A 12709-nucleotide genomic window follows, 5' to 3' on the forward strand; every position below is an offset into this window, starting at 1 on the left:
AACTAAAGGCAGATAGAGGTAGACAAAGAGATGAGCGAAAGGAAATCACAGAAGCAGACTGAGCCCCTGTTTGATCACGGTCATGGCCGCAAACCCCCCCTTCGGGAACAGTTGACTAATCAGTGCTAATGTATTCATTGCTTACTACTACCAGTCTGTCAAGCAGGAGGCCTTCCCCTTCCCTTCCCTCCATGTCCAGACATGCAGCCATATAGCTAACACACGAGCAAACACATGCAGAGCGCTGTGTACACACACATGAGGCTCAGAAACGCCACTTTTGCTTCTGTTTGCCTGCAATTTTCTCCCGATGATGGCTGCACATCACGGCCTTCCCCTGTGAAATTAGCTGAAAGGAGGTGGGACTGCAATTCCATCTACGTACATCTTCTCCATTACCGCATTCGGCTCTCTTCCTCGAGGGATGCTCGGCAATTCAGTGACCTTGGAGGCCCCCGCGTAAATGTATTCTGCTCCACATAAAGTGAATCCAGCCGCATTACTTAGCAGCTACATCCATCTCATCAAGGCTCATAGGTAATTAGTCGTTTTGGACCTAATGTGTGCGGTGATTACCTCATTATTGGTTGCTGCTGTGTGTTTTTGTTCAGTGTAGGCAACATGTTATCCCCATTTGCGTCAAAGCTTTTCTTTTTCCTCTCTCAGAAGGTTCCTTACTTGCTCAGAGAAACTTGGAGTCAATCTAATGAGGACCCTGACAGTGCCCTGCCTGTCCGTCCATGAGCCAATGGAGAGCCTTAGATTGCCTGTTTGTCTGCAGGACTTTGAGCAGAGCAGCGAGAGGCCACAGGCATTAGACAAGCTGTCTGTCTTCAGAGAGATGGTGCGGCGGCTGGAACTGTCTAATGGTCGTCAGTCAGGACTTAGTGTTGCTACCTGCCAGTCTGGTCCAACCTGCCCTGCAGCAAAACGGGTGAGAGGAGAGGGGAGAGAAAAAACTGGCTCTGCGGCAAGCCGTCTCTGTCTCACTACTGTTTATTTAAACACCAGCCATCTCATGCTATTGGCTTCAATGTCATTAATGCCTGGGCCAATTCAGAGGCTTATACATCCAATTACAGCTTCTTGTGTTCAGCCATTAGTTAGTCTTTTAACAACCAGTATGGTGAGTAATTAACCAAAGCTTTAGCAGTAAGAGTGACACTTGAGTAAATCAAGTGAAATTGAAATGAAATTGATATTGTAGGTACCTCTGGGGTATGATAGCCAGGTGTTATTGAAAAATATGATACTGTACCACCGGTGAGGGTTTGTTCTAGGTGGAAAATAACCCGGCAACAGAGCGACATGATGAGGTCATAAGGGGATTTTGTTTTGGGTTGGCAACTGAAATCCCTCAGATCTACAAGTGTATGCTTTCCGTGTGTGTGTGTGTGTGTGTGTGTGTGTGTGTGTGTGTGTGTGTGTGTGTGTGTGTGTGTGTGTGTGTGTGTGTGTGTGTGTGTGTGTGTGTGTGTGTGTGTGTGTGTGTGTGTGTGTGTGTGGTTTTTGATCATCTGATCATCACACAGCTTTACCCTGGTGTTTTCTTTTCTCTCTTTAGAGCTGGAAGTCTGTGTAAACAGGATTCGAGGGGTGGATACACACCCACTTTGTCTTGTACATTCAGTCACACACCGTTGCTCTCTCTCACATACACACACACACACAGACACACAGACACACTCCTCACCACACAGGTGAAGGGCGTATCTTATTACGTCACACGAGCCGCAGCAGTGATGAGTGGTGCGGAAGGAGCTGTCGTCTTTCTTGTTGTCAGCATGGAAAAGAGGGTTTTGTAAACAGTTTGAAAGGATTCTTGTAGTTGCAGCTGAAGGGATTTTTGGAGTTTATCTGTGAAGACATCTCAGCCGACATGTCCAGTTGTTGTGGAATGAGTCTTTAATGCACAGCTGGGAGTTACAGGAAAGCTCAGGTAGGGTGTTTTCATATCGTTGTCCTGAGCGCAGGTGCTCTGTATCCTGTGTCCGGGTCTTTTATTGCTGCTGTGGTTTATGCAAAGCGAGTTGTAACAGAAGTGTTGTGTGTGTAGTATTTCCAGGTAAAGAAGTGGTGGATGTTTTTTTTTTTTTTATTTAATGTGAAAACGGCAAAACAAGCTGCTGTTCTTTGTCTGCCCACCACTGACACACATCCCCCCCCCCTCTCTCTTTCTCTCTCTCTCTCTCTCTTTCTCTCTCCCCCGCAATGCCTTCCTCCCTCCCCTCCTCCCCTCCCTCCCTCCCTCTCTCTCTCTCTATTTCTTTCTCTCTCTCTCTCCCTCCCTCTCTCTCTTTCTGCCTCTGCAGGGGAGTCAAGCCAGGAGCTGGGCCCCCCTCCGTCGGTGGATGAGGCAGCCAACACATTGATGACGCGTTTGGGTTTCCTTCTGGGAGACAAAGTGAGTGAGGGGCCAGCCGGTTCCCAGTACAGCATGGAGGAACCCGAGGCGAGACAGGTAATGGTCTCACTAATGAATTTTTTTTTTTTTTTCTGTCACGCCCAAATCTGCTGTGAGAACGTGACAAAGACTCATTTCTGTGTGGAGATCTTTGAAAAGGAATTACAGTGTTGTGTCTTTTCTCAACGTACTATGTGGGGGTTTGTTTCCCCACTAAATCCCATGATGTCACTGTAAGTCAGTTCACGAGAAATGTTTGGGGTTTTGTAAGGCTTAAGATTAAAAAATTGTCGCTAAAAACACTATTTTCTTTCATTCCTTATCACCCTTCATGCTACTGATATGCTTTATCCTAATCTAATTGTCTTACCGCATATGTGATTTTGACACATTCCCATTGTGAGAGATTGCGCTCGGGAACTTGAACGCTCGTGAACTTGTCTGATTCGATCTGTTTTGACGTTTATCTTTATAATGAGCTTGTTTACATTCGGTTTTGACGGATCTTTGGAAGCCAGGACAGCCAGATCAAAAGACTTCTCTGTGAAATTGCCCTCAGACTCTAAAACGCTTTGGATTCAGATCCACAACAGTGCCTCTCCATCAAGCATCAGATATCTCACCATCTAATTAGATTTTTATATAACAAATACTCTTAATTATTTATTTTCCCAGAGCACTTTATTCGGGCTGAAAGCATGTTTCTTGTGTTGACATGCAACAGGTTAGCCTGAGGATCTTCTCTCTGCGCCGTGACCTTTCTATTCGTGAATTTGGCAGTTGTGCAACAAACAGCTCTTGGCACAACATGCCTGCTCTAAGCTCTGCAGCAGATGCCCTGGTTTCACTACCCAAACCTGATTTGATAGGTATGAATTTTTCGAGGAAAACACAGTAGTAGCAGAGAGGGGGGGAGAGAGGGGGGAGAGAGGGGGGGGAGAGGGAGGGAGGGAGGGAGGGAGGAGGAGGAGAAATAAGGAGGGAAAAGGGGCAAACCTGTTGCAGAAGCGTTTAAAGCAGGCCTAGGTATGGGTTTGCACTAAAGCAGTGTGGATAAGCGATTAGACTGATGGACTGCCTGTGCTTGATGTGAGCGCTGCTGTAGCAGTGGGGGTGTATAAATTGAGAGAGGTTTATTCAAGCGGCTCTTTTTAGAGACGTGACTCATACTAGCACCCCGCTGCATCGTGCACACAGTACAAATGTATTATTTTAGATATCTGCCCCAAATACGATTCTCGGGATTGCAGTTTGTTTGATTCATTAAACGAACAAAAATGACAAGACAAGGATTGCTCGAAGACACCATCTATTAGCAGATAAGAGAGTGGGCTTTAGTTGTAATTTTTCTAATTTGCTTGGGATTTACCAGCTTTCAGTTGACAGCCCTGTGATACTGCTAGCTCACTGGTGATGCTGAAAATCTCTCTTGATGTTTGTCATTACGACCAAGAAATCTAATCACTTTACATTTAATCAACAGTGGAGCCAAGCAGATATCAACCTGTTTTTACTCTCTCTTTTTCATATCAGTAAAACATCTTTCTACCAATTGACATGGTTACATTCCTACAATAGCTGGTGTCACTTCTGCAAGACCTCAGCAACTGAGAGAACAAGGTGACCTTAACTCTCTGAGAGTGCGGTTAATTGCCTTTCCTACTCTCGTGCGCTCGCTCCGTGAATAAGAGTCGAACTGTTCCAAGTTCAACCCAACCCCCGTGCCGTGTTTAAGGTCAGTTCTGCACAAGGCGTGGTTCAATATCTGCAGCGTCGCTGTGGGTGCGTAGAGGTTTGAAGATTTGTCTGTTCATGTGATGTGTAAACACAACAAATTGTTCTCTCAATCAGTCACGCACACACTCAGACAAACTTGAAGCCATGTACCTTAATGGACGGTTTGTTGACAGGCTTACAGGTGTTACCGTTTTTCGTTCGACCACCAAGTGTTATTGTGAAACATGTTTTGTTAGAGTTGCTTGTTTTTCTTCTGGCATACAGATTGTAATAGTTCCTGACTAGTGTTGAAACTATCAATACGTTGACTAATCCGTCAGTTAATACCAAAGTAATCAACAACCAATAAAAAATTAGTCATGGAGTGTTTAGCAGTAATCTTGATATTATTCTTTTTTAGCTGCACTATGTTTGTGGCTTTATACATGTCAAAGTCGGGGTTCTTCTAGACTCAAAAATATCTCAACACTTATTGGTTGGATTACCATGAAATCTTGTACAGACTTTAATGGCTCCCAGAGGATTAAAACTCCATGACTTTGATGATCCTCTGACTTTATAGTGAAACCATGAGGTTGACAGTTGTGGTTTTAAGTGAAATGTCTCAACTACTATTAAATGGATTGCACAGAAGTTAATGTCAAGATTTAAGATTTCAAGAGACTTTATTGTTTTTGCACAGGCACACCTTACATGCACATTTGAATTCTTGTGCTCTTCACTCAGTCAGATTAAAAAACAACACATTTGCAATAAGTTACATTGAAAAATTAAATCAAAAAAGAGAATCAAAGGTCTGAGACAGATTACATTATTTACAGCACTACCGCAATTATTTACAGCACTCCTAGTTTAGTTTCAGTGATGTACTAATTAGCCGATGTTTGCGTGCTATTACGTGAGGGGGTTACAACTGTAAACATTATATCTGCGTAACATGTGAGCTTTGTTATTTTGCCTGCTGACATTATGATTTAGCTCAAAGCACAGCTGTGTCTAAGTACAGTGAGCTGCTAGCATAGCTGTAGACTGTTTTTTTAGTTTGATCATTTATCAAACAGAAATGTAAAAAATGGTGCTATTCCAGCTTCTCAGTTTTCTCTGTTGTATATTGTAGCAAACTGAATATTTTTGGGGTTCGGACGAAACAAGCATTTTCACTTCTTATGCATAGAGGAAATGGTTAATTAAGTAATCATGATTATACAAAGCTTACTTAGCTAATAGGAGGAATTGAGGACCAGTGTCTTGCTTAAGGACACTTCAAATTGTAGACAGGAGGACCTCAGGGGTTGGTTTGATCACCAATCCTGCAATTAGCCACAGCCGCCCCAACAGAAGATCAACAGATTAATCAATAATGAGAAGAATTGTCAGTTGCAGCCCTGTTCCTGACTGTATATGTATATGTGTGTGGGTGTCAGTCTTCCTCCTGCAGATTGAACCGAAAAGTTCACCCCTGTGTTGAACTGAACTCATCAGCAGCTCAGTTAAGGAGAGACCTTCATGTGTTTTCGTGTCTGACACACATACTTAATCACTCGGCGTCCCTGTTTTTCTTGCTCCTCTTCCTATATGTGGATGCCGCTTGCACGTATCTTTGTTGTTTCCGCGTGAGAGTACATCTGTGGGTGTTCTCAGCAGCAGATTAGACGCAGCAGACGAGTGTTTTTATTTTGTCCCCCGTGGTCTCTTGTCTTCTAACCTGAGCCGACACAGAAGAGGGGTCACTGCAGGGTGCCAAAACAATGCTGAGACTGGAGAGAATATGAATTCATAAAGCGTATGGGATTTAAGTTTGAGCTTTTTCTTTTTTTTAAAGACTTAATTGCAGTCATGGCAAAAGTGCATTAAAGTTTGTCAGTCAGTAAGGGTAAATATACTCTCCTACTCTCCTAACTTGTGTTCCTATTGAGCTCAATCCAGGCTACAAAATTAAGTATTAGTGTAAAGACTAAATTAATTAATAGTCACAACTACATGTTTAGGAAGATTTATGCAGCCACAGCCGTGCCATGGGACTGTACAGAATCAGATGTGGGAAACGCCACTCCCCTTTGTTGCTAAAAAGGGAAATGACTGTTTTCCTGCATTTTGATGTTCCGGGTCACATCCCTGATATGTGTAATACATCTCCAGTGTTTGGTCTATTCTTGCCTATTCCTCAGCTGCAGTAGATTGTGCTGGAAAGTGCATTACATCTGTACATGTATTAAGTGATTGCTAGTGTTTCAAGTGCTATTTATAGGTTTTATTAACATAATTTGAAGGAATACTAGATGTTGAGTGTGTTTGTGTGTGTGGAAATATACTGATTACACTGTATTTGTGTTCTTATTTGATTTTTGAAGTTCTTTGAAACCTTTATTTCAATAAAAATGCTAAACATGATTGGTTATTAAGTGTTTGTGTGCATGTTGGACAGAGAACCCTTAGAAAGGATGACTACATGTGGTGAAACCAGCAGGGAGGCTGAGCTTTTGAAAACTGCAATATTGAAATGACATTTTCCTCTGTGTATGACTCAGATGTTAAAAGTTCAAACATTGTGCTTTGCCGTTTGTACCGGTATGTGCTTATTGAGTTATTGGAACAAAACAAAGCTTTAAAACATTTTTACATGTGTGTCTATCCTAGGGTCAGAACCAGAGGATCAGCCCGTGCTCCACCCTGACCAGCAGCACTGCCTCCCCCCCTGCAGGCAGCCCCTGCTCCACCCTCCCCCCTGCCATGCCCGGCCAGGCCGGCAACAAGGACTGTGCCTACGGTTCTGTCACCAGTCCCACCTCAACTCTGGAGAGCAGGGATAGCGGGATTATCGGTAAGATCTGCACACCGATTTACAAAGAACAGTTCTAACACACAAACTTGGAAGTCCAATAGAAATGAAACTTCTCCAACACGTCATTTACTTTACTTAAAACCAGGAACTACTAGAAAGAATGTATTTGAATATTATTTGCTTTGTGGTTATTCTTTGGAATACAGTGAGCTTTCTGTTAATGTAGATGGAGAATTTGTTTTAGAGCGTCCAATCAGATCGCTGCATTTTAAACCATATTTGCATAAAACAGTAACGTCTGTGCTCTGTTTTAGACAGAGAGTCACAATGACTTATTCAAACAGCAAGACAGCACCCTGCTGCACAATGCAAGAGCCACAGATTATCCTATTTGCAAATATGAACCCACGTCTTGTTCTGCATCTTAGCTTGTTGAAAGAGCCACCGAGCAAACATTCACCAGAGAAAAGTGGACTGCTAACATTAGTTTGTAGCCTTAATAGCTAATTAGCGGCAGCACATAAACCAGAATATAAACCTCCCCACAAATGTCTTTTTTGATGCAGGTGTGATCCTTACTCTTCAAAACCATTCCTTATATTTCCCCCAAAGACATTTTCTTTTCTTCCCATTTAATGATAAAAGAAAACTATTAACAAAAATGTTAACATTTTGATGTTTTTGACTGCAAAACCGGATGAGTAAAGATAATTTCAGTTGGAATTTAAAGAATAAAGCTGATGTTATTCTATATTTTCCTTATTGTCATAAAAATCCTGTGAAAAGACCATCTCTGTCCATCTCTCCACGCTTATTTGTAGGAAGTGGAAGACGTAAATCTTTCAAGAGGTCAAAAATATAAAACGGCTCAGTAACTCTGAGCCTAAAACAGCTGGTCATGATAGTTTTTAGCAAACGCTACTCAAACAGGAGGAAATGGTGCATTTGTCCGGGACTATTTTCAGCTATGGATTATTACACATTTAGCCTGCTGGTGGGTATTTACAGCAGCAGGCATACAGTACATGTGGGAATGGATAAACTGCAGTATGTGTGTTCATTATAGTGAGGAAACATGTCCCCCACTGGAACAATGTTGCTCATTGATGTGTTTTTAATAGTTTCTGACCTCCACAGACCAGAGGAAGAAGATATATGAGGCTTTGAGTACACTGCCAAATCTTGTTAGCTGGATCCATTCATTGTTGGTTTTGGTCTTTTCATGAGATTTTTAAAAAAAAAAGTAGAATATCACCAGCTTTAAAGATTATTGAAGAACATAACTTGTGGTATGGTTAATCTGCATTTTATTTGTATTTAGTTATTTATTTAGCTGTCGTTAACTTTGACTTGTCATCTTTGAAGCCCTGCACTCATGCTGGTGAGGTTATAAATCTTTCTAATGGTAGAAGTAAATGCAGCAAAACCAGGCAAAGCAGTTAAGTACAGTTAGAAACCAAATAAAAGCAAGTCACGTGATTTCACAGCTGCTCAGTCAGATTAATCCAAAGTCAAAGATCCCTCATCCGGACACTTAAAGCCTGTGAAAGTCAGCAGGAATACGCATGAGGTTGTAGTTTGCATCCTAAAACCCACAGTGCCTCTCTCATTGCCTTAGTGCATTTTAATAGACCATTTAGTCAGAATTAAGGGTGTGGTTCACCTTAAAATGTGGTAATGAGAAAGTTTATCCCAAACCAAAATCCACAGCTGACGTCACCTGATGAACAACAGTGTGTATGATCAGTCTCCAGGTGAACCGTGGCGCTTTTCTTTTCACACGCGGTCGGATGCAGTCTCACACTCCCACTTCACGTGCACGCGTAATGTTGACATCAACATCAGCGTTCTTGCATTGTTAGCAAGAAAACTGGAGAGATAAAATGCTCACTCATGTGAAGCACTTTGTGTATGTCAAAACAGGTGGCAACTTTGTTTTCCTGGCAACAATAATGAACACCTGCAGTTTGACAAGGAGAGCATTACACCACCGTACCGCACATCAATTAGGAATAACAGTAAATGGGTGTGACAGCAGACTAGTGGGGGTAAGGTGGAGGACAGGCAAACTCAAACAAACCTTGTGTGAAAATAGCCTAAAAATAAAACACACTGTTTTTGTCACAGTGAGCCAAGTGGTGAGTTAAAAACTGTAACATCACAGCATTGAAGAAAGTGTTCATTTTTCTTTCTTGCAGCCACACTGACCAGCTACTCTGAGAACATGGAGCGAGGTGGTAAATACGGCGAGGGCTCCAGGGGAAACCTGAAACTGTGGCAGTCCCAGAAATCAGGCATGGACTCGTTCTTGTACAGGGTGGATGAAAACATGACCGCCTCTACCTACAGTCTCAACAAAATCCCTGAGCGCAACCTTGAGAGCATGTCCTCCCACTCTGCCCACTCCATCCCTCTGTACCTCATGCCCCGCCCTAACTCTGTGGCTGGTGAGTCCCTTCCTCTTTCCCCTAAAAAATCCTGTAAAAGTCTAAGGAGGCAGAAATAAGGTTATTAAAAGGGTGCATGTTCATATTGTTTAGAAAGTCTTCTCATTTTTGGCAAAAATTGGGATTAACTACTCAGTTTTCAGGCTTATTACACCATATTTCTGACTCAGTTAATGCTCCTGACACCCTTTTCATTCCTTTCAAGCCTTCTTTCCTTGCTTGTTTTCTTCCTGGATTAACTTTGATCCTCCCTTCTCAATTCTGACTCCCTTTGACTTCCATTTGTATGACTCCCGTGACCACAAATGCAACAAACAATGAAATGTTTTGGAAAAGAGCAAAGGAATGTGTTCATGTTTCATGGTTTCAAAGCAAGAAGCAGTCGGTTGTCTATAAGACCTTAAATCTGTCATTTTTAATGTGCCAAAAAAACCCTGATTGAGTGTCATTAGACCTTGTTTTTTTATTGTCACTTTTCAGCCAGATTTTCTTCCATATCAACTGCCTAAATAATCTATGTACCATCTTGTTGCTATACTTTTTTTATTTTTTTAAACCCACTCATGTCCTTGTCACCCATTGGCTATTAGCAGATTTTTTTTACCTACAAATATCACTTTTTCAGGAGATGCAAATAATATAAAACAAAATGTAAACTGCTCCTATTAACAGATTAAATATATTTTTTATATATAAATAAAAACAGGGACAGTTTTAAAGATCCAGTTCATATTTCTCATCAGATTGAGCAAACTGGGATACATTAGCCAAAACTTCCTAAAAATCTGAGCCTGGTCATAGAAAGAGCTCTCCAGATTCAATTTGTTGTTATTTTTACAGCATTTTTAAAATTATCTAGGGATGAAACCGCTCTTGTTTTCATATTTCATAAGCTTATGTTGAAATTTTTGGGTAGCGGCTAATCTGCAGTGGTATTTTGTTAAACCGTCACAGCCCTCTGGTATGAATTCAAACCACAAAGCAGAATAATACAGTCTGGGGAAAAAGAAAAAAAAAAACCCGGCTTCACTGCAGCTGGAAGAATATCACATAAGAAAACTGGCATTCCTGTTGCTGTCAGAGGTTTCGTTGATGTGTGTTTTCTTATTGTAGGCCACAGCTCCCTTTCACAAAAGGCTCCCAAAAGTAACGGTAAATATGTCAGGAAAAATGTCAGTTTAATAACACAGAGGCAGTTCTAATGGTTTTGGATTATTGTTCTTGATTTGTATTATCGTTCTCATCATCAGAGACAATGAGCTGTATTATGCACTTCTCCCACTCCCACTGGGAAAAAAAGAAGTGTGTACATGCTGTAGACATGGATATATATTTCACTAAACACCATAATATGTCTGACAAGGCCCGTCACTGCAGCTCTGACCCTCTCTTTATGCTGGTCATGTTCTGCTGTTTGACACCGCTGTCTGGCAGCACAGCGACTCCGCCGGGTTTTGGAGATTCACCCTCGATCTCCTCTCCTCAGTACCCAGACCTTCAATAAGGGAGGCTGGGTGAGCTGGAGACGGCTTGAAAGAGATGCTATAAGCGACAGATGATGCAAAAAATAAAACGAGTAGGCAGTGAGAGATTTCTTTTTAAACATAATGATTTTTATGAAGGCATTTGTAAGAAACAGAAATTCCATATTGAGGAGAGCGAGATGGATGCATGTGGAAGAGGAGTGAAAAAGAGTTTCATAATCTCTCTCTCTCTCCTCCACAAAGAATTATTAGATGATGTAGGGATGGGAGGAAAGCACAGGCTGAGGATTGGCTGGGCTCACACAGCAGTGGAACATCAAAGCCCCAGGCATTAACCATTTCTATCCCCCAGAGTGACAGAGAGACTCGCTTTGATGTGTGGAGAGAGAGAAAGAGAGAGAAAGAGAGGGATAGAGAGATACGGAGCGAGAGCAGGAGGTGACTGGGGAGGAAAAACGAGGAGGGAGGCAGCTACTCTATTACCTAATGAAGGCAGTGCGTTGGTAGAACTGACGATGGATATGAGGAAAGGAGTAAACCAAGTATCCCTTGTTTCCTCTCCCTTCATGTAGCTAACCCTCCTCACCTGAGAGGAGCAGAGTTAGACTGAATTTTAAGATCTTAAGTCTTAATTGCCCACCAGGAATTAGGCTTTTTTTTCAAGCTTTTTATTCAGTGAAAAATAAGTAAGGACAAAATGAGCAGAAGAACCGTCCTTAGTCACTGCTAGAATCCCTAAAAATCTCCATCTGAATTAAAGGCTATTGTAAATGACTATGTCTATGTTTTTAGCTCAGTGCAGCTTTTGTATCTCTGTCTATTCTTATTGTTTTTGTAATTTTCTCTAATCTTAGCTTTTTTAGTGTTGTTTTATTCCTGTACCTGATGTTGTTTTGTCCCATCCTGCCCTGGTCTGCCATGCTAAGGAGGTTTCTGACCATAATAGGACTTATCAGGTCTATTAAAAAGGAAATTAAAGGGGGACTCCAGAGATTTAGTATTGTACTAAACTTGTAAATTGTGAGAGACCGATTGACTGCAGCAGAGAGAAGAACTCCTGATTTTTAGGCCTCATTTAAACATGATCTGTATCTGGATACATTATCTTGATGATGTCATCAGACCCATAATGCATTTAAACAACAAACATGGTGCATCTCAGGTCAAGGGAAGCAATGCCATGAACCGAGTGATTCATTTTTAAACCAATTTATGGCTCCACTACTTGAAGAATAGTGGCATTTGCGGAGCAGCTTAAAAGACAGACTCACAATTTTTCATCTCTGTCTTAAAACATTATTCAGTTGCCCAGATGAATATTGACATGTTTTTCTTGCTGTAATCATTCTTCTTGTTCATACTGACCATTATGAGACAAAATCCACATTCCTAAAAAAAATGTATTTAGTAGTTTATCTTAGGCTAATATGAAGCTTCAGCCATCCAGATATTTCAAATAAAGTGATTAAATTGGTCTTTTTACTGCCAAAATCCCACTTTTTGGTACTTGCTTTCACCGCAGCTCAATAGTAAAACACAAAGATGGAATTTTTATTATAAAAATAAAATAACACTGGAAGATATCCACTATTTAATTAACTCAGACTGCTGGAGCCTCATATTGACTTTAGAAAAAAATGCATAAAATGAGGATTGTGGATTTTGTTCCCAATCATTCCATTGTAAGCACATTTGAAAGAGATCTTCTAATGGTCAGTATGAACAGCAGGAATGATTACAGCGAGCAAAACCTCTTTCAGTGTTATACAGGCATCTGACTGTTTTTTTAATACACAGTTAAACAGTGTTGAACCTATCCTGTAAGGAAGCAGGATGAGGATGAGTCAGGTAACCT

General features: G+C 41.4%; 1 protein-coding gene across 1 annotated transcript in view; it reads left to right on the forward strand.

Annotated features, from left to right (window-relative positions):
- Positions 1-12709, forward strand: part of tanc2b (tetratricopeptide repeat, ankyrin repeat and coiled-coil containing 2b) — a 105629-nt gene that overhangs the window by 62668 nt on the left and 30252 nt on the right. Inside the window, exons 5-7 of the mRNA XM_062442409.1 lie at positions 2313-2461; positions 6779-6962; positions 9122-9370. Coding sequence (XP_062298393.1) covers positions 2313-2461; positions 6779-6962; positions 9122-9370 — 582 coding nt within the window. The remainder of the gene's footprint in view (positions 1-2312; positions 2462-6778; positions 6963-9121; positions 9371-12709) is intronic.

This window comes from Scomber scombrus, chromosome 21, assembly GCF_963691925.1.
Source record: "Scomber scombrus chromosome 21, fScoSco1.1, whole genome shotgun sequence".
In the NCBI taxonomy this organism is placed as follows: Eukaryota; Metazoa; Chordata; class Actinopteri; order Scombriformes; family Scombridae; genus Scomber; species Scomber scombrus.